We start from the raw sequence: 23,306 nt of genomic DNA on the forward strand, positions 1-23,306 counted from the left end.
GCCGTCTCCTCCTTTGGGCATTATTTCAGCTTTAGCTTCAAGAAAGTTTTGGTTGTAAACAACAAAGCGTGCATGTGCCGCCGGCAACTTCAGCAGATGATACGGCCGCTGGTAAGGGTCACCGCGCCTACACCGCAGCCACGGTAATCCACCGAGATAATATTTTTTTTAAAAACAAGACGGTTATTATTATTGTCAACTTTTTACCGAGGTTTACCGCTACACCGGTTACCGTGACAACCCTAGTCAGGGGTGAAGGAAACCACTGGTGTCAAGTAGAAGGATAATCAGGGAGATACAGGTCTGGATGAAGCCAATGAGGTAATATGTTCAGCATCCAGGTGCTCCTCATTGGGATGATGCTCCTCACACTCCCATTGAGGGGAAAGAGGCTCCTTGTGGAGAAACCCAGCCGTTTGAATGTGAAGAAGGTGTGTTTTTGAGAAGATGTTTGCAACAACGAGGAGGCGCTGAAAGCTTCAAATGGAAACATTTATTCGGCTCCTTAGGTTGAACTTTGACCTTTGTGTTGACTCAGAAATGTTGTCTTCTATTTAAACCTTGTTGATTATGGGAAGAATAAAACAGGAACTGTTAAGTTGCTCAGAGGAACTTCAGCTTTAATCAGAATATCAGGAGGAAGTCAAAAAGGAGCTGATTTTATTCAGATTGAAGTTTCAGAATTCTGTCAGGAGAATTCCTCCTTCAGCATACCAAGGATGTGTCCCGTTCTTCAGATAAAAAACTTCATCCTACTTTTATTTGTCTTGAATTTGTTTAATGCCACAGTGGTTTGAAACAGTTTTGACCCCAGGTTTAATTTTCAAACAAATGTTTTAAAACTTGACAGATATTTGAAGACACTTTTCCTCCAATCATGCAGGAACTAAAAGTCTCATAGTCATAGCTTATGGTGTGTGTGTTGAGGCAGAACCAGACTAAACACTCAGGATATCTTTCATTTCAGTGAGAGGCTGAATGGTTTTGTCTGAACATCTCTGATTTTTCTGGAGCACCGGGTCGGCTGCTGGTTTGTTTTTAGTTGATCTCACCATGACTTTTGACCCAGCTCTCACCCTGGACTCTCATGTCAGTTCTCTTGTTCACTCTTCCTTCTTCCATCTCAGGAACATTGCTAAACTGAGTCCCATTCTGTCCTGCTCTGAACTTGAGACAGTTCTCCACACCTTCATCTCCTCACGCTTAGACTACTGTAACTCTCTTTTCACGTGTCTGAGCAGAACCTCCCTGAACCATCTACAGGTGGTTCAGAATGCCTGTGCTCTGCTTCTGACCAAGTCCTCCAAACACACCCACATCACCCCGCTTCTCCTCCAGCTTCACTGGCTGCCAGTCAACTTCAGGGTTCATTTCAAGATCCTGGTTCTGGTCTAAAGGGCCTTACATGGACAAGCACCATCTTACATTGGTGATCTTCTTAGTCCCTACACCCCCAGCAGGTCCCTGAGGTCTGGGGTGGGGGACGACTCGCACCGCTGCGAACCGGTTCCGCCGTCACATTCCCGCAGAAACTGGTTGATCACACCGGGGCCAGACCACTAGCATGTGGCTTTACAACCACAAAAGCGAAAACGCTTTTAAAAGGGAGGGAGGAGTCTTAACTGTTGCTAAAGGTGTGTTGTGTGAGTGCAGTTATATACTGGTTAATATATTTTTGGGTTCAGTTGCTTTCATGTGGCCTAATGTGAGTCTATTTGGGATCATTGGAATGATCAGCAGCATTTCTTGATGTGACTTTATGGCAGTTGCCCTGGCATCATCGCAAGAAGGATGGCATTCATTTATTTTTGTTTTATTTGGTATTTTTCAGTCATTTTTGGAAATAGTGATTAATTTTGATTAATTCACAGCCAATGTTTAATTACATTTAAAAATTAGTTGTTTGACATCCCCAATTATAATAAATGTCTACAGATGAGATCAAACAAAACAGATGAGAATTGCCCTTAAAGAGCAAGTCACCCCCAAATAAACTTTTTTTTGCTGATAAACTAAATAAACGAGTGTCTAATCGTGCTGCAGACATGTGTCGTCAATAATTTGGCACTTCAGTGCATCTTAGTTCAAATTTAAATATTCTGCCTAAAACTGGCAGTGTTGTGCCGTTGTCAGGTAAAAACTCTGCACTGTATTTTAATTTAAATCTGCCACCGCTATTGGCTAAGAAGTATGCTATGATGTAAACTGGTACATTATGATGTCACAATGCTGTCGTGAGCCTGAGTGTGTGTGTATTTGTTAGCGGCTCCGCCCTCTCGGTCTGCCAGGCAACAGCATTTGTTGCATTTTTCAAACATGAAGTGGGAGTGGAGTTAGACTCTGGTAGGGGTTGACTTGCTCTTTAAGCTGTTTAACTTGGACCAAGCATTTTAGGTCACAGATAGGTGTAGCTTAGGGTCTCTGTCTATACACCTTATAAGACAATTTAGGTGATGGCATGTTGTTTTTCTGCTATTGAACTGTTTTCTAATAATGTTGTGTTTAATAAAGTGAAGGAAGCAGAAAAATAACGTTTCCCTAGCAGTTTTTAAAAATGTCCCTATGTAATCCGATTAATCGATTAATCGTGTCGAGACCCCATCCGATTCATCGATTATCCAAATAATCGTTTGTTGCAGCCCTACTTCTTAGTCCCTACACCCTCAGCAGGTCCCTGAGGTCCAGTGATCAAAGCCTACTGGTTGTGCAGCACCAGGCTAAAGATCAAAGGTGACAGATCATTTGCTGCTGTGGCCCCCAGACTCTGGAACTCTCTCCCCTGAGCCTGAGATCAGTGGACTCAGTGGTCTCCTTTAAAAAGCAGCGGAAAACTCATCTGTTCACGCTGGCGTTGGTGTGACCTCATGTTCACCCTTGTCTTCCTGACTATCTTCTCTTCATGCTGCTGTTTCTATCAGCTCTGTCTTTCCCGATCCAGCGATTACCCTTTTCCTTTTATTTTTCTTTCACATTTTTCAAATCAACCCCCCCCCCCCCCCCCATTTTCATTATATGTAGTTTTTAATCATCTTTTATTTTTAGGCCCGAGCAGCGAAAGCGCTGCGAAGGCCTCTTGTTTTTGCTCTGATTATTCTTTCTTTCTTTCTTTCTTTATTATTCCGGTGCCGCTTTGAACGGCTTTTTGGGGACCTTAACATACCCCAAAACTCACAATATTTTGCACAGTTGTCAGGCCTGGTGAAAAATTTGATATTTTAAAGGTCCCAAAAAAATCGCAAAGAAATTGGCTGAACAGCGCCCCCTACAAAGTGGAAAAAAAAAAACCTCTCCATAAAGCTTAGTTTATCGTACAGTTATGAAATTTGGTACACTTGTAGTACTCAACAGTCCGCACAGAAAAGTCTCTTGCAAGCATGATCAAAATCAAACAGGAAGTCGGCCATTTTGGGTTGAAATGGCGATTTTTTTGCCGTTTTTAAAGTCCGCTTCTGATTGGATTGCTCCATCATTTTTTGCACGATCGTCTCAAAAGTGGTGTAAAATTGCTCAGAAGGGATGGGCGAACAAAATGAGACAATAAAATGGACTTTTCGTAAATATTGAAGGGGCGGGGCCAGGCCTCGAAGTTTGACTACTCGCCAAAAAAATTTAAATTGCTATAACTTCATAAATGAATGGAATAGAGTTACCAAACTTTCTGTGGTCATTCGTCATCCACCCACAAAGTAAATTGAATGGTCGGATGATGACATCACACAAGCCCCGCCTCCTCAGGACCAAAAAGGTCAAGTTTTACTGTGAAAGGTCCCAAATTGCCCCATTTCACTTAATCATCACAAATTTGTAGCTGGTAACTCAAGACAAGTGGGGGTTGCTTGGCGTCACTTTATGGGAGTTTTCGGCAGAGGGCGGGGCTGTGGCGGCGCGGCGAAGTCAGGCGTACCGCCGTGGCCTTACGTTTGCTTCCCATTTCGTCATTTCTAAAGATATCGTCACGAAACTTCTTGTGAGTGATCCTAGTCCGGCCCCCCAAAAGATCTGATGTGAACATCTGGTAGGCGTGGCCTATTTTCTGAAATAGCGCCTCCTAGGACCATTAAAACTGTCGGCCCCAAGCCATGCTTTGACTGAGGATTACGAAATTTGGCACACTAATGTGGTGTCTCAGGACCTACAAAAAAGTCTCTTGGACCCAGTGCAAAGTTGCACAGGAAGTCGGCCATTTTGGTCCAAGTGTGCGATTTAGTGGTTTTCACACACGTTGTTTGGAGAGTGATGCTCCATCGCCCTTTTCACCAATCTCCTTCAAACTTCTGCTATATACTCTTAAGACATAGGGGAAAAAATTCAACCGTCGGATTTTTCAAAAGTTGAAAGGTGTGGGCATGGCTAAGCCTCAAACTTGACCTGTCACCTCACCACTCTTTTTTTCACAGTTCCCTACTGGACTCCTTTTACCCAATCACTAGGAATCTCTGGCAAATAGCAGTAGGCAGCTTGAGGTTACTTGGTCTCCAGTACTGGCAGGTTTTGAAAAAAGGCGGGGCTTTGGCAGCATGGCGAAAATCGCCATCACGCCATGGAAATACGTTTGCCTCTCATTTCTTCAGTTATCGTGATATTGCTACTAAACTTCTGGTGAGTGATCCTAGTCTGACCCCCAAGGGATTTACACAGCTGAAATGTGTGGGCGTGGCCTATTTTCTTAAATAGCGCCCCCTAGGACCATTTAAACTAATAGCCCCAAGCCATGCTTTGACTGAGGATTATGAAATTTGGTACACTAATGTGGTGTCTCAGGACCTACAAAAAAGTCTCTTGGAGCCAAGTGCAAAGTCGCACAGGAAGTCGGCCATTTTGGTCCAAGTACGTGATTTAGTGGTTTTTGCACACGTTGTTTGGAGAGTGATGCTCCGTCGCCCTTTTCACCAATCGCCTTCAAACTTCTGCAATATACTCTTAAGACGTAGGGGAAAAAATTCAACCGTCGGATTTTTCAAAAGTTGAAAGGTGTGGGCGTGGCTAAGCCTCAAACTTTGACCTTTCGCCATTACTTTACTTGACTTAATAACTCCCATGTGCTGATCAGATCTTTTTTGAACTTTGTCTGTGTGATCATTGACCATATCTGTAAACAATGACAATGTGGACAGCTGACATCACCTAAGCCCCGCCCCCTGACTACAGGAATTTATTTTTTATGCTGAAATGCCCAATTTGTCCCCTCTAATTTAGTCAACATGACACTAAGGTCATGCACTGTCTTCATGATGCTATAATGACCATTCAGATCTGATAGCTTTCCAGAAAGGGAGGGGCTTTGATGCCATGGCGAATTCTGGCGTAACACCGTAACCTTACAATTCAATTTAATGGTGAGCTCAGAGGGGATGCTGTAAGGGTGAGGTGCGGACTAGGAGGCCATTTGCGGTTTCTGGCGTCGGGGTGGTTGACGTTTCTGTTCTGCCAGACGTGCCCTGGTGCCCGGGCTGCGGGCCAGGCCGTAGCGGCGCGGAGCTGCGAGGGCCGAACGACGCTGCTTGCAGCTTTAATTAATTTTGTTCTTGTGAAGTGCCTCATGATTTATTTTTTTATCTTGAGAGGTGCCATATAAGTAAAACAATTGTTTCTTTTTTGCGGTCTGTGTCAAAGACCCTGTAAACACTCAAACAGCTGAGTAGCTGTTTGCATTTTTGTGGTCTGAGGCATCTTTGATCCACAAACAAAATATCTAAAAGCCTGCAGGACAGAGACAGAAAGCAGATTCTGAACGTCTGCAGAGACAAATCTGATGCTCTGCAGAAACCCTTACCACCTCAGGAGTCTGGAATCGTCCATACAGAACCTTTTTATGCTGTCCTCACTCGGCTGATGGGATCTATAAACCCATGCGTCCAACACATCAACAAATAAATACTGGACAATTCATTTCCATAGACTCCAATAACACGTTTTTGAAGCTAAATGGGAGGTGGCCACCACCACCATTTTGACCGTGTCACAGGTTCCGTCAAGCCAAGACAATTCCACAAAAGGGAAGAGAGGAGGAGCTGAGGGTGGGGCTGTAAGGCTGGGATTAACTGACGACACCCGGTCGAACTAGCTACAAGCTAACCTGAAGCTAATCCAAAGCTAACGCGGAGGTGGGAGCTAAGCTAACAGAGGTAGCAACCTAGCTACAACCGGAGTTAACTGTGCACAACACCAGAGCTTCTGAGTCAGAAATACGCCGGGCTGACCGCTGGGTAAAACCGGGTGGAATACAGAGGTCTCCGAGACCTCCACAAGCCGGCAGCCGCACAGCAGACAAGCTCCGCTGCGATCTGAGATGCGCAGAGCTGCCGCTGGGGAGAACCGGGTGGAAAGGTTTCCATCCCAGAGCTCCACAAGTCCCACGCAACAAACAGAAGCCGCGATCAGACAGAGATGCGCCGAGCTGTGGGGAGGAGAGAACCGGGTGGAAAACATCGGTCTCCCAAGAGCTCCACAAGCCGATAGTCAGAACCCAGCTCCACCAACATGTTATATTTCAACCCATTTTCTAAAGTGCAGCATTATGTTAAATGCACTGGGTTTTACCCTATTACATTTAAATTTCATGGTTAAACAGTACATGTTAAAATCTAAGCTCAGCTCGGCAGTGACCTAAAATACATAAATATAATTTTACTTACCGAAAAAAATGAAGTGGAGACTCCTTGGACGCTCTATTAGTGCAATTAATGCCACAGCAAGTCATTTTGTCCAACAATTGCACAAACAATTTCCAAAAAAGAATACACAAATGAAATTGGTATTTTTAACATGGGAGTCAATGAAGATTTGCTCGCTTCTGACATCCAGCCCCCAGCGGATGAGGGTGGAACTGCAATTTTTGGTACTTCCGGGATTGCTTCAATTTTTGAGCCGCATTGTGGGGGCTTGGTCCAACAGGATATATTTCATCATGAACATGTAAATTAATGTCTTTCATCTGGAAAATGCAGCGGGAATTAAAGTCACCAGATAGCCAATCAGCTGATCGTTTGAGCTGAACAGCACAGGGAAACTGATTAGACATGTCTGACTATTTACTGATGAACTCTGAGAATATGCAGGTCTTAGATCACCTCCTGATCTGATCAAGCCCTAAACTCTGATCCATACAGACATTTCTCTAGAAACACTGAGATGAGGTCTTCATTCTTCTAAAAAACAAAAAGTGAACCCAGAACCTGTCTGGTTCATCTCAGAACTCTCAGGCTGCTTCTTTCTGGCTCTCAGTGAGTTATTGTGTCTCTAGACTCCTCGTTTGTTTGTTTCTGATGAGTTTCAACTTCTTGTTGACCCGCTGACGTTTAGCAGTGAGTTGGTTTAATGTCTGCTGCTGTGCCACATCTGGACTCTCTCATTCAAAACAATCCAGTTCTTTGTTTGAGTTCTAGAAAAAGAATCTGAACAGAATTGAAAGAACCAGCAAAGACCCGAACCAGGACTTGGTTCCAGGTCATTTTCATATCAATTTATAAAACAAAAGTTCCTCTTAGCTAAACTGCTGGGTTTTTGCTTGAATCATGCTCATTTAGCCCCTCCCACTGAGGTTCAAACTGTCCAATCAGATGTTTCCTGGATCCTGTCAGGCAAACATTTTTGTGCCGTGAGATTGTTGAAGGTGAAGTGTTGTTCAAACAGAAAAGTAGCCTCGCCTCTGATTTATGGCCCTTTAAACTTGAGGCCCATTAGAAGCATATGTTTCTCCTCGTGGCCTCCTCCTCCTAACAGCTCCACTTGCTGCTGAGCTCCACGTCGACGCGTTTGGACCAGAAATGTTTATTGTTTCAGAGTTTGAATAAAGTCCAGTTTCCAGGTCGAAGTGTTTATCTGGTGGACGAGGAGCAGAAGCACGGGGTGGGATTGGGTCGGAGCGATGACGGGTTGTGAAGAAGAATTACAGTTTGTGTTTGGATCCACGCCTCCCAGACTGTTTGTGTTACTCAGAGCTGAGCTGGATGGGTTTCAGCCTGCAGGTTGGACTACTACTCCGAGCCGTTTGTCTCTGACTAGGACTAACACAGCTGGAGTATCTGTGTGCTCTCTGAGTTTATGTGATAACATTCATATCATTTAGGTTTCTGCTTAATGGATCGGCCCATGGAAAATGTCATTCTGTTTTATTTATATATTTATTTTTGTCTCCAATCAGTCACCCCTGGTCTCCCACTCCTAGATTTTGTCTCATATTTTTGACTTGTAAACACTAAGCTAAGAGTCCCAGACTGGTTTCAGGTCCTTGTGAATACAAAAAAAGAGATCCCAAGACTAGAGACTGACCGATATGGATTTTCTATGGCTGATACCAACGCTGTTATGTCGACTTCATGGTCAGACAATGGCCGATAAGTGCTGTTGATTTTCACGGCCAATACCTAGATGTTTTTCACCGTATTCACTCCTCAGTAGGGCCGAGCAGTATATCGATATTTTTAAAACATCAATATAATTTCAACCAAGAAACAAGATGGCTTTATATAGAAATAACTAGTCAAGCCACTCGCACTGCAGCTTACGGTAGCCTCTAATTAAGTTATTTTGCATTAATTATAATTATATATAAATAAAAGTACCTGTGGGACATTTAATGGATGGATGGATGGATGGATAGATAGATACTTTAATACAAACTGAAGGTCCAGTTTACAGTAAAAATAGATATAAATAAATACAGTGTAAAAAAATGAACCTGAAAAAAAAAATTAAAGTGGCACAGGAGTTAAGTGCTCTGCCTGTAATCGGAAGGTTGCAGGTTCGAGCCCCACTCGGTCTGTCGCAGTCGTTGTGTCCTTGAGCAAGACATTTAACCCCCCTTGCCTGCTGGTGGTGGTTGGAGGGACCGGTGGTGCCTGCGTACGGCAGCCTCTCCTCTGTCAGTGCGCCCCAGGGCAGCTGTGGGTACATCATAGCTCATCACCACCAGCGTGTGAATGGGTGAATGACTGACTGTGTTGTAAAGCGCCTTGGTGGGGTTCCAGCGGTTTCATTTATCAAACATTGCGTAGAATCCTTACTAAAACCGTACTTAAGCTCAGAAAAAAAGTACTTACGCCAAGTAGGTTTGTGATCTATCAAACACGGAGTACGCACAGCTGCACGCAATCTCCGCTTCATAAATCAGAAACTATCTATAAACGTTCTCAGCTGCTTTTTAGTCACATCCCGCCCTCACCACGCCTACTTACTGCCATAAATAGTCAATGCAAAGTGCCTTGTGGACCTCATGCATATACATAAGCCGGCTGTTGCAGCATTTCGATCACGACCGCAGATCAAGGAAGCGCTATTCCACAAGCAGAAATTGAGGTACCTGTGGGTGAGGTGGAAAAATGTAAGGAAGTGCTTTTGCAAAACAAATAAGAGAAAATCCACGGAGCGGCACAGCGTTGCTGAAGCCGTCAATGCCGAGTTCTTCAGAGAGATCTGTGGCGAGTATAAAAATAATGATCCAATCAGGATTCGATCCCCAGAATCCTGGGTGAAAGTCACACGTGCTAACCAGTCAGCCAAACGGAGATCTCCCCTGTTCAAGTAGCCAGGGCGCATGATCAATCGGGTCACAGTGACAGGACGCTCACACTGTCTTGATCTGTCCCCCTGCTGATATTCTGCATTCCGTATTCTGCGCTTAAGGCTCTCTGTGTGTGTGTGTGTGTGTGTGTGTGTGTGTGTGTGTGTGTGTGTGTGTGTGTGTGTGTGTGTGTGTGTGTGTGTGTGTGTGTGTGTGTGTGTGTGTGTGTGTGTGCATGCATGTGGGGGTCTTGTTCTGTGTCAAAACAAAGCAGTACAAGTGATAATGCTGCAGGATTTCATAATTTTATCCTCAGCAGCAGCACTGCAGGTGCTCTCCATGTCCAACATGTGTGTAAGCAAGGTCCTTAGTCAACTTAAAGTTGCGCACATTTTTCCTCTAAGTTTTCTTTCATAAATCACAAAGTTTGCGTGGAAAGTTGCTTACACAGTTTTCCAACCCTGTTTTGTGCGTAAGCAAGCTTGATAAATGAGGTCCCAGGACTCTAGAAGGCATCTATAACAAATACAGGCCATTTATGTGCGTTAACTGACAGCTTTATTAGTGTTTCTAAAGCTCAGACTGATCGAGGATGGTACTAAGGTTAATGTTTGACAACAATAAATATGTTTTTATGCATTTAATCTGCTGATAAAATTAATGTATATAATTTCTCAAGATAGTTTGAAGGGAGTTACAACTTGTGAATATTTTACAGGAGGAAAAATACGAAGATGTATTTCGTATATCGGAATTCAGCTAAAAGATATCGAAATAAAAGTTTTGGGTCCTCATGGCCCAGCCCTACTTCTCTGTAATAACATCAGTGGATGCACATTCCTTGACCTGATTCAGTCTTTCCAACACTAAATTTATCCACCACCTCCTGAATCTTAATTTCTTTCACTGCTCTGTATTAAAGTCAAACATTTTATCAAATCAAATATATTAATAAGCAGAGCAAGTGTTAATCATCCACATATCAGAACCTTCTAGAAGTTCCAAAGACCAGATATAAAAGTCGAGGTGATCTCTTCTTCCAGGCTGTTGCACCTCGACTTTGGAATGATCTTAACTAGTGATGTTGCTGTGACACGCAGGATTCGAAGCTTGTATCACCAAAACGAACCACCGCAGAGCAAAGCACTGTGTCGGAGCTTGATTTGTTTACTGAAAGTCACGTGACCAATGAGCAACGATGCTTCATTCACCCTTCCACCCACGTGACCACTTCACACGTTGTTTCAAACATTTAAAGCAACGCAAACCGAGAGGCGCAGGTTTATAGCAAGCCAAATGAGCATTTATTCTGATATCAGGATGTCAGCCAGAATTGTCATGAACATGTAAGCCATTTCTGTCCACTAGTTAACTAGTTAGCCATGTTTGTGTCGACTAGTTAAATAGTGACAGCCTAAATGTCAACTAGTTAACTAGTAAGGCCTAAATTCTCTCTAGTTAACTAGTTAAAATGTTTCATATCTTACTAGTTAACTAGTATTGCTCAGTGTGTTCACTAGTTAACTAGTGCACATTTATGTCTACCACAAGTTAACTAGTGTGCACATTTTGACCCTCACTAGTTAACTAGTGAGACAAATACCTTCAAGTAGCTGACTGGTATGCATTTCTGCTTTTACTAGTTAACTAGTGAGCAGTTTTTGTGTCAACTAGTTAACTACTGAAGCCTAAATGTGTTCACTAGTTAACTAGTGCGCATTTCTGCTGTCACTAGTTAACTAGTGGGCACATTTTCACCCTCGATATTTAACTAGTTGACACAAACATGGCTAACTAGTTAACTAGTGGACAGAAATGGCTTACATGTTCATGACAATTCTGGCTGATATCCTGATATCAGAATAAATGCTCATTTGGCCTGTCATACTGGTTTGTATGACCTGAGATTGACGGTTCAGGATTCAGTATTCAGTGATTAAATACCGAGTCGCAAAAATGGATCCTGTAGCAAAAAGCGGGCGTTCTGAGATGTGGGAATGTTTCAATTTAATCTCTCCAAATAAGGTTTGAAAATGTATTTGGTCTAGTCTAGTAAATTACCTTTATAGTAGTAATACTTGGTGCATATTGTAGGGCTATATCTTTTAGACCGTCTGTCATTTTCCTTTAATTAAATTAAAATCTAGTTTGGTATGATTTTTCTTTTATTGGTAATTAATATAATAGTTGATGAGCTTTGCAGTTTGGTTGTACGTGTAATGGAATTTAGTATGTCCTATCCTTATGTGAATTTTCTAATCTTCATTTTGTTACTCTATTTCTAAAAAAGATACATAAATTGAGCTTATTATTCCTGCCTAATAATCCAATAGAAATGTGAAAAGTAAAATATTTGAATATGTAGAGAATGTTAATATGTGTAAATTAGATATACTTCATCACGTAACCCATAAAAATAAACATTGTTTCATTTCAAGTATTCACACCAAGAAAAGCAATTTTAGTATATTTAATGTAATGTTCAAATTCAAGATACTATTATATGATCCTGAGGAAGCTTTTTAATGCTTTATTTGTCCATAAAGTTCAATACACCATTCATTTTCAGTAGAATTGGCTGACAATACAATGAAATACAAACATTAACCAGCAGATGTCCTCCCAGAGTTTTGAAGCATTGAACCTTGAACCCGTCTCGTCTCGTCTTCCTCCGCTTATCCGGGTCCGGGTCGCGGGGGCAGCATCCCAACTAGGGAGCTCCAGGCCGTCCTCTCCCCGGCCTTGTCCACCAGCTCCTCCGGCAGGACCCCAAGGCGTTCCCGGACCAGATTGGAGATGTAACCTCTCCAACGTGTCCTGGGTCGACCCGGGGGCCTTCTGCCGGCAGGACATGCCCGAAACACCTCCCCGGGGAGGCGTCCAGGAGGCATCCTGACCAGATGCCCAAACCACCTCAACTGGCTCCTTTCGATCCGGAGGAGCAGCGGTTCTACTCCGAGTCCCTCCCGAATGTCCGAGCTCCTCACCCTATCTCTAAGGCTGAGCCCGGCCACCCTACGGAGGAAACTCATTTCGGCCGCTTGCATCCGCGATCTCGTTCTTTCGGTCATTACCCAAAGCTCATGACCATAGGTGAGGATTGGGACGTAGATCGACCGGTAAATCGAGAGCCTGGCTTTCTGGCTCAGCTCCCTCTTCCCCACGACAGATCGGCTCAGCGTCCGCATCACTGCAGACGCCGAACCAATCCGCCTGTCGATCTCCCGATCCCTCCTACCCTCACTCGTGAACAAGACCCCGAGATACTTAAACTCCTCCACTTGAGGTAGGACCTCTCCCCCGACCCGGAGGTGGCAAGCCACCCTTTTCCGGTCGAGAACCATGGTCTCAGATTTGGAGGTGCTGATCCTCATCCCAGCCGCTTCACACTCGGCCGCGAACCTACCCAGCAAGAGCTGAAGGTCAGAGCTGGATGAAGCTAGGAGGACCACGTCATCCGCAAAAAGCAGAGACGAGATTCTCCTGCCACCAAACTCGACACACTCCACACCACGGCTGCGTCTAGAAATTCTGTCCATAAAAGTGATGAACAGAACCGGTGACAAAGGGCAGCCCTGGCGGAGTCCAACCCTCACTGGGAACAGGTCCGACTTACTACCGGCTATGCGGACCAAACTCACGCTCCTCTGGTAAAGGGACTGAATGGCCCTTAACAGAAAGCCACCCACCCCATACTCCTGGAGCGTCCCCCACAGGGTGCCCCTGGGGACACGGTCATAAGCCTTCTCCAAATCCACAAAGCACATGTGGATTGGTTGGGCAAACTCCCATGCCCCCTCCATCACCCTTGCAAGGGTATAGAGCTGGTCCACAGTTCCACGGCCAGGACGAAAACCACATTGCTCCTCCTCTATCTGAGATTCAACTATCGATCGGACCCTCCTCTCCAGTACCTTGGAGTAGACCTTTCCAGGGAGGCTGAGGAGTGTGATCCCCCTATAGTTGGAACACACCCTCAGGTCACCCTTCTTAAAGATGGGGACCACCACCCCGGTCTGCCACTCCCTAGGAACTGCCCCCGATGACCACGCAATGTTGTAGAGACGTGTCAACCATGACAGCCCTACAACATCCATAGCCTTGAGATACCCAGGACGAACCTCATCCGCCCCCGGGGCTCCGCCGCTGTGTAGTTGTTTGACTACCTCAGCAACTTCTGCCCCCGAGATCGGACAGTCCATCCCCAGGCCTCCCAGCTCTGGTTCCTCCTCGGAATGCGCATTGGTGGGATTGAGGAGCTCCTCAAAGTATTCCTTCCACCGTCCGACTATAGCCTCAGTTGACGTCAGCAGCTCCCCATCCCCACTGTAAACAGTGTGAGCGAGTTGCTGCCTTCCTCTCCTGAGGCGCCGGACAGTTTGCCAGAACCTCTTTGGAGCCGATCGATAGTCTTTCTCCATGGCCTCACCAAACTCCTCCCACGCCCGAGATTTTGCCTCGGCAACTGCCACTGCTGCACCCCGCTTGGCTATCCGGTACCTGTCTGCTGCCTCCGGAGACCCACAGACCAGCCACGCCCTGTAGGCCTCCTTCTTCAGCCTGACGGCTCCCCGAACCTCTGGTGTCCACCAGCGGGTACGGGGGTTGCCACCACGACTGGCACCGGCCACCTTACGACCACAGCTAGCAACAGCCGCCTCGACAATCGCAGAGTGGAACAAGGCCCACTCGGACTCAATGTCCCCCACTGCTCTCGGGACGTGGTCAAAGCTCTGCCGGAGGTGGGAGTTGAAGACCGTCTTGACAGGTTCTTCTGCCAGGCGTTCCCAGCAGACCCTCACTATGCGTTTGGGTCTGCCAGGTCTACGCGGCATGTTCCCTTGCCATCTGATCCAACTCACCACCAGGTGGTGATCAGTTGACAGCTCCGCCCCTCTCTTCACTCGGGTGTCCAAAACATACGGCCGCAGGTCAGATGATACGACTACAAAATCTATCATCGACCTGTGACCTAGGCTGCCCTGGTACCAAGTGTACCGGTGGGCATCCTTATGTTCGAACATGGTGTTCGTTATGGCCAAACTGCGGCTTGCACAGAAGTCCAATAACAAAACACCGCTCGAGTTCTGATCAGGTGGGCCGTTCCTCCCAATCACACCCCTCCAGGTCAAGCTGTCATTGCCCACGTGAGCATTGAAGTCCCCCAGCAGGACAATGGAGTCCCCTGATGGAGCACTATCTAGCACTCGTCCCAGGGACTCCAAAAAGGGTGGGTACTCTGAACTGATATTTGGCCCATAAGCACAAACAACAGTCAGGACCCGTTCCCCGACCCGAAGGCGCAAGGAAGCTACCCTCTTGTCCCCCGGGGTAAACCCCAACACACAGGCAGAGAGTCTCGGGGCTAACAAAAAGCCAACCCCAGCCCTCCGCCTCTCACCCGGAGCAACTCCAGCAAAGTAGAGTGTCCAACCCCTCTCCAGGTCTCGGCTTCCAGAGCCAATGCTATGTGTCGAGGTGAGTCCGACTATATCTAGCCGGTACCGCTCAACCTCTGCCACAAGCTCCGGCTCCTTCCCCGCCAGCGAGGTGACGTTCCATGTCCCAAAAACTAGTTTTCTTGTCCGGGGATTGGACCGCCAAGGCTCCCGCCTTGGTCTGCCACCCAATTCACATTGCACCGGACCCTTCATGTTCCTCCTGCGGGTGGTGGGTCCACAGTTGGACGAGCCCATGTATCCGGTTCGGGCTAGGCCCGGCCGGGCCCCATGGGCGAAAGCCCGGCCACCAGGCGCTCGCCCACGGGCCCCAACCCCAGGCCTGGCTCCAGGGTGGGACCCCGGTAACCCTCCGGGCCGGGTACTCCGACTCTTCGTTTTAACCGCCATGAAAGATCCTTCGAACCGTTCTTTGTCTCACCCTTCACCTAAGACCAATTTGTCATGGGAGACCCTACCAGGGGCACTAAGTGCCCCAGACAACATAGCTCCTAGGATCATTAGAGCACTCAAACTCCTCCACCACGATAAGGTGACGGTTCAAGGAGGAGTGAACCTTGAACCTTTTTTCGATACAATTGGATTGTAAAGCTTTGTTGGTTCAAAAGGCTTCACATCATCATCACTAATCTTAACTTTGGAATGAACGTTAACAGTTTGGTCACCTTTTAAAAACAGCTGAAGACCCTTTTATTTAAAGCTGCTTTCACCTAAACCTTTTGTTTTCTTATTTTTAACTTGAATATGTAATCATCTTTCATCTGTTTTATGATATTTAGTGTAGGGTTAGCATACGTATTTATTTTGGGTGCTTTTTAAGCTCAATATACATTTGACCAATAAGATGTGAATTTTTATAGAAATATGGAAATCCAGTCTGATTGGTCTTTGAATGTTTAACCAGAAGATTTAGAATTCTTTTTTTATTCAGGAATCGTAAGACACTTCGTATTAATTCAGAGAGAGTCAAGTTTATAAAAAAGTAAGACATTTATTTTCTAAACAATTAAAAACATGACAACTAGGAACACTTTGTGATGAATGAATCTACGTGGATGGAATGTGAGGTGTGATGATGTGAATGTGATGTTATCAGAACCCTCGTATCAGGAGAAATTGAGTTCTGAGTGGGAGTGAATTTTGTCTGCTATAAACTACAAGTGATGGCTTATAAAACCATATCAGACGCAATCTGTCGAGTCTTCGTACCCTTCGAAGACTCCCGTGGTAGATCCGGAATGTCAGGAAGTCCGTGGACCCCAAAGGTACCGAAGTCTGTAGAAGAAACCGCAGTGCCTCTGGACCGGTCTCGAGATGTCTCCAGGTCATGACAGGTACCGTATTTTCTGGACTATAAGCCGCTACTTTTTTCCCACGCTTTGAACCGTGCGGCTTATAATGTGGTGCGACTTTACTGAAGATTTTCCTTCACCTGCCAGGGGGCGCTTTAGTAGAAAGTGAAACAGGTGGAAGTCCAAAGTGGAAATCGAAGAAAGTGCTCATTTTAATTTAGCACATGCAAGCAGCTGGCACCACGAAGAATTTTTTTTCAAATTCATACCCCCTCATCATGGTAACTACACGTATGAGTTCATATGTTGCCACATTTAAGTTGAAAGCCATCGGTCTGGCAGTAAAGGAGGGAAACAGTGCTGCCGCTGGTAAGCTTGGCATGAATGAATCCATGGTTCGGCGCTGGAGACGGCAGCGGGAAGAACTCATTCAAGCCAGCTTCACCCGGGGATGATGACAGCAACACGGACAGCGACACTGACATCGTCACAGAAAAGGTATGTGACGAAGCTCTTCTGAGGCTGTTCAACTCCGATACTGAAGAAGAGGACTTTAAAGGCTTTAGTGCGCAAGAGGAAGATGAGAGCGAATGACTTCTTCTGGTAGTCAAGTGTGTTTTATTTACTGTTACGTCCCCGACATGTGTTGTTAAAATGTGAAGGAAGGGGTAACATAAGAAATGTGACAGTGGATTTAAAATGGGTTTGTCATAAAAGGTTCTAAAACAAGTGCAAACAGATGGTGAGCATTATTAACATAATGCAAAACAAAAACAACTCTAAAAGGTTAACATTAAAAGAGCAGTTACCAACATTAAAAACACCTGGTTAAAACTTATTAAAAGTTTCACCAAAACAAAAGGTGTTTCAAAATCCACAAAGTTGGTAAAAGTTCTAAAACAATCTGTTGACATAAAACACCTGGTTAAAACTTATGTTAAAAGTTTTACCAGAACAGAAGGCGTTTTAAAACCAAAGTCAATAAAATTGTATCACAGAGTTAACCTTTAAAACAATCCCTCTGGATCACCCGGAGTTAAAACTATAAAAGTTAAACTCATCTACTCAAAAGGGGTTGAAAACAACATGAGGCCTGGAGGACAGCAGAACCCCTGCACTGCTGCCTCCCAGACTGCTGAAGGTACAGCCTTTTTATCCAGGTGTTGGTCATCAGCAGGATTCAGATCAGCTGTGCTCCTCAGCAGCCTGGCCGAGAGGAGGAGGAGGGGCGGTGTCAGGCTTGATCACCAGGGCTGGCTGATCTTGGCTCATGCATCCCACTGGCCAGGCTGGCAGCCGTAACATTTACTAACCAGGCATATTTTGTGTGCAGTTTTTATTTTCTAATCATCCAGGGCTTATTAATGCTGTGTCAGCACTGTTCTTTTCTTCTAAACATGCATGCAAATTACCGGTAATAACGTGTCAGTTCTGTTTTTATTTTATAACCATCCAGAAATATGAATGCTATCAGTGCTGTTTTCTTTTCTAAACTTGCAGGCAGTTCACCCGTGTTTAAAATTTGTTTTGTTGAATTAAAACAACAACGAAAAACCTCTGTGCAGCGTCTTTCTGACTAATTATCTTATGTTATGGCCATACATGCGCTGTGCGCTAGAGACCTGCATGTGGCTGCTGTGCCGCGGCTTGTATTTGAGTGTGGCGTGTATGTGTAGAAAACCTTTTTTTCTACTGGTGCGGCTTATATTGAGGTGCGCTCTATAGTCTGGAAATTACGGTAATTATTTGCGTCTATGGAGGAATCTTAAGGAGTCGGAGCTGGTTCAGCTTTATACTGAAGCAACTGTTTGTGGTCAGCTGTAGCGTGCAACAGGTTTTGACAGCTTGTCAAAAGATGCGATGGGAGAAGAGGCTTCCTCCGATGGCCAGTCAGAGTTGGGCTCAACTGAATCACTCAGGGAGTGATGCTGTTTTAATAATGGCCATATTTTGGTTTACTGACAAATCAGAACTTGCCTTGTAAAGGGGTTTTGCCAACAAACCTCAGATACACACCTCCCTTAGATATGAAGATGCTGATTTTGTGGACAAAAAAAATATCTATGTTCAGTAAAGTTAACTTTAACTCACGTCATGGAGATATGGTGAGTGTGTCTTGTCCAGTCATGTACGCTGATTAAATATATGGGTCATATATTTCATTTCATCCTTATTAATCTAAGCACAGATTAATCAAAACATTTAATTTAACCATATTGTTCATTCATTATATGGTTATTTAAGTATTCCATTTTATCATATTGTTCATTCTTATAAAAGTTCATTTCATTATACGATCTAATTATGAAAGTTCATCCTTCTTGTTCTGAGAAGCAAAGCCGTCTTAGATAAGAGGAAGCTGGAGAGAGACTTTGGTCAAGCAACAGTATCTTTCTTGCAGATTAAAGGTACCAGTTAAGACGTATGTCTCCAAATGACCAGATACTGAAGAGGTCACACTGTGGATGAAAAACTGACCGTTTCTGGAGTCTACATTAGTATCATTTTGTAATGGCAGTGTTTAATGCATTTATTAAGCAGAAGTTTTTCAGGATCATAAAACTTCGCTATAATATAATTCTGCTGCAGCACCCTGCTGCCTCACACTGATGTCCCTGACCTTAAGGTACAAGTCACCCCAAATCAACATTTTTGCTAATAAACTATATAAATGAGTGTCTAATCGTTGCTGTAGACTCGTGTAGTCATTAAATTGGCACTTTAGTGCATCTTAGTTAAAATTTAAATATTCTGCCAAAAACTGTCAGTGTTGTGTCAGGTAAAAACTCTACACTGTATTTGAATTTAAACCTGGCATCGCTATTGGCTAAGAGGTACTCTATGATGTCAGCTGGGGCATTACGATGTCGTAACGTTGTTGTGGGCACTTGTGTTAATGTATTTGTTAGCGGCTCCACCCTCTCGGTCTGCCGGGCAACAGTATTTGTTGCGTTTTTCAAACAGGAAGTGGGAGTTGAGTAAGACTCTGGTAGGGGGCGACTTGCCCTTTAAATCGTCTGTAATTAATATATTGGTTCCTGTTGATATATGGGGTAAAAAGGTAAGTATGGGCTCGATATATTAGCTGACCAATATATCAGTCTGTCCCTGCCTGAGACTCAGGGGAGTATCTGAGAACCATCTAGAACAGGGCTATTCAATTCTGGGCCTCGTGGGCCAGTATTCAGCATGTTTTAGTGGTTTCTCTGATTCAACACACTAGATTCAGTGGTCAAATCAGCAGCATTAGCTCATCAGGCTCTGCAGAAGCCTGATAATCACCTGCTGATTGGAATCAGGTGTGTTGAAGCAGAAGTAAAACTGAAACGTACTGGATACTGGCCCTCGAGGCCCGGAATTGAATAGCCCTGATCTAGAACATCGGATACATTGGACATGTAACAAATAAAAACACATCCACAAACTAGGGATGCACCAAACAGCAGCAGCAACACTGGTAGCCACTGTTAGTCATTGTTTAACATAGATAAGTAAAACTGGGCCAATGTTAACAACCAATGCGCAACATTTGTGGTTTTGGACTTTGAATATAACAGACTCTTGAATCTTAATGTTGCTCACTTAAAATCGAACATTTTCATCAAATAAACCAACAAAACTGACCAGTTTATAAATATAAAATAAATAATATTGAAGATAATTTATTAAGCAGATGTTTTTAAGGAGCCATTAAAAAAAGGAATTCAGCATCCCGGCTGCCCACAGATGTGCCTGACTTTAAATTGTTTCTACTTCAGGCAGAGGAATATCAGTGGACCGATATATCGATCTCTGTCTAATGTATAATATTGATTATTGCTCACATCAGCATATTGGAAAAGTTGTCAGACTGGTGCATTTCGTACAAACAGGACTTTCCTCTTCGAACAATGGAGCCAATGATTTTACCAGCTGTGATATAATTGGAGCTGTTCGGTCATCACGATGCTCGCATCGCTATGTGGGTTTGAGCATCCTGACCTGTATCAGAATCAGCTGAGAGGATTCTGATCATTAAAGTTCAGCTGTTGGGTGAACAGCTTCCAGTGTTTTATTGAGCTGCTCTGTGGTTTGAGACTAAAGAGGAGCTCAGAACAAACTGGATTAATACTCAGACCAGAACCAGAGAAGCTTAATTCCTCATCAACATTCATGTTTGTTCTGCAGTAGTTAGATTTAAAACCACTTAAAGGCATTTAAGCGTTCTGTTGGATGAGTTCTGGTCCAGTTTGACCAGTCAAAATCTTCATTATAATATATATATATATATATATATATATATATATATATATATATATATATATATATATATATATATATATATATATATATATATATATATATATATATTTATATTTATTTATATTTACTGAACCTGCTTGATTTGTTTCTGGCTTCCAGTTATGGTTAGACCTACACATACAGGAGTTGGGTTTAATGTGGAAAATGTTCACATTTCAGGTAAAAATGTGGGATTAAAGTCACCAGAACTTAAACAAACCGTAAGAATCAGTTGGGATCTTCTGTTTTATACAGACTGGGACAAAGAGATCAGGAGCGCAAATGCTCAAATACATTAAAACAAAAAAATCTACTCAAAACTTTCTTAGAAAACTATTTTATCTGATGCAGGGTTAACTAAAAACAGGTCATCAAACCGCAGAATATTTTCCAGCACCTCCCCTCCTTATTGGTTCTTGTTAAATATATTCTCTCAGCATCACCATAGAAACGATTAGTTTTATTGCAGAAGACCAGAGATCTGCTGATGGATCACCTCCAGATTTACACCCTGCTGACACCAGACTGCTGATACAGATCTGATTTATGTTTGTTTCTGTGAAAACTGGTCCAACTTTCAAACTTGGAGCCAAACTTTCACTCAGTCTTGAGAAAATCAGGAATCCAGGAGGGAAAAACAAATCAAACTGAAACTTCCTCTGCTTGTCGTCAACAGAAAAAAAGCAAAAGCAAGAAAGGAGAGAAGCACCATAACGGCTTCCGGGATGAAGGAGGTGAGTCCACATCCTGTCATGGTTTCGTTTGTCTCATCAAACAAAAACTCAGCAGGTCCCGAATGGATATGAATTCAACCTGAGTGTAAAGTTCTTCACATCGGCATTTATCTAGCAAAAACGAAACCAGAATCCAAAACCAGTGAGTAAAAACGGAGTCTGTCCTTCCTGTGGCTCTTTCTACAGGGAGTTGAGATGAATACCCATGATGCACAGCTGCAAGCTTATAGAAAAGCTTATCTCAGGTGTCAGCACAATGGTGGAGGGTTGATGTTTTGGGCTGGTTCTGGAGACCAACATATTTTACAGTCTGAAAGCTGGACTAAACTGTCTCATGAAACAGAATCATAATCCCAAACAATCGAGGTGTGGCAGTGGTCCAGTCAATTCACTTAAATTCAGTTTATTTATATAGCAACAAATCCTGACAAGTGTCGTCTCAAGGCACTTCACAAAGTAAACATTCCAATACAGGTCAGTTCATTAAGCTAATTGGTAAAAAAGTTTTCTTTATTAAGGAACCTAGCAGAATGCATTGAGTCACTGACTAGTGTTGGTGTCTTTACAGCAATCCTCATACTACACAAGCACCTAGTGGAGAGGAAAACTCCCTTTTAATAAGAAACCTCCAGATGATCCTCCTCTAGCAGTCTAAGCCTATAGCAGCAGAACTACAGAGATGACTACCTTTTAGGCCTAGTCTTCAAAGCTGACAAAGTGTCTGCCTCATGAACTAAAGCTGGGAGCTGGTTCCACAGGAGAGGAGCCTAATAACTAAAAGATCTGCCTCCCATCCCATTTTAGATAGACCAGAACCTGACTCAAACACTTTGGTGGGACCTTCAGAAAAACCGAGACCTTTCAGTTGTCTAGAATTCCTCCAGAACCATGTGAGAGACTGATAAGGTCTCATTGAGAGGTCCTGCTACCGAAGGAGGTTCTGTTGGGTCGGCAGATGGACTTTGACTCCCTAGTTCTGAATTTTGTTTAGATTTTAGTTTTGTTATTCATCTCTGGTTGGGTCATCAGTTTTAGGACCTGCTGTGTTCCAGATGAGTCCTGATTTGTAAAACCTTTTATGGAGCCATCTTTTCTGCTCTGACGGTAAACGTGAGCCTGTAGATCTGTGGTTTCCTCTCTGACTTTTCACACAGCTCACCTTTATTCTTCACTTCCTGTTTCTCTGTTCAGTCGACATGTTTCACTTGAATCTGTCACTTCAGTAACGAGGCAGAAACATAAAACACAGTTTCACACAACAAATAAAACATGATGCATTTTTTAAGTAGTCAGTTTCATAATCCGACACTGATTAAATAATCTACAAAGATTCCAGACTAATAAATGTAAAATTGCTGCTGTTTTATGGGGCTTGTGTGTTTTCATGTGGTCTGGTTAGAGCTGACATCTGCTGGGAGGATCCAGCACCAACACTTTGGTCTTTGTTAGAATCTTTCATGAAAAGGAGAAAGGTAAAGAGAAAACCTTACAAATGTCCAAGGAGCCTTCTGATCATATTCTGCATGACCTCCAGGAGGCAGACGCCGACAGACTTTATTATTGATCGGAGCACAAAAGGAGTGTTTTGTTAGGACGCGGGAGACCAAACCATCTGCTGTGGATGGGTGACTCAGCTGGTTAAGTCTCTCGTTTCCCAACTTCCTGCTGTTTATGAGCAGTTTAAGTGGCAAACCTCTCGATTTGTTTCATGTTGGTTATGGGTGAACTGTAAGTAACGCCTGTTCCTCTGCATAACTTTGTGAATGAAGTCTAATAGGATCAAACTGGAGCTCAGAGTTAATCTGCAGACAGGCTTCGACTTGCTTACACCAAACTACAGAGGGATTATTAGAAAACACCAAGAAAACACAACAAAAGTCTAAAAGCAGAATCCGTTTTAGTGGGAATGTTTTTTATTTTAACTGCAAAGGGAAAACAGACGGGGGGGGGGGGGGGGCATTTAAGAAAATGATAAAAATATGAGCAATAATTAGCTCTGTTGAGTTCAGCTGGTTCACTCTAACTGAATATGTCACTG

General features: G+C 43.9%; 1 protein-coding gene across 1 annotated transcript in view; it reads left to right on the forward strand.

Moving 5' to 3' along the window:
* Positions 1 to 23,306, forward strand: part of ccdc69 (coiled-coil domain containing 69) — a 39,787-nt gene that overhangs the window by 10,871 nt on the left and 5,610 nt on the right. The window contains exon 2 of the mRNA XM_015952197.3: positions 21,211 to 21,268. Within this exon, the coding sequence (XP_015807683.3) occupies positions 21,211 to 21,268 (58 nt within the window). The remainder of the gene's footprint in view (positions 1 to 21,210; positions 21,269 to 23,306) is intronic.

This window comes from Nothobranchius furzeri, chromosome 1, assembly GCF_043380555.1.
Source record: "Nothobranchius furzeri strain GRZ-AD chromosome 1, NfurGRZ-RIMD1, whole genome shotgun sequence".
In the NCBI taxonomy this organism is placed as follows: Eukaryota; Metazoa; Chordata; class Actinopteri; order Cyprinodontiformes; family Nothobranchiidae; genus Nothobranchius; species Nothobranchius furzeri.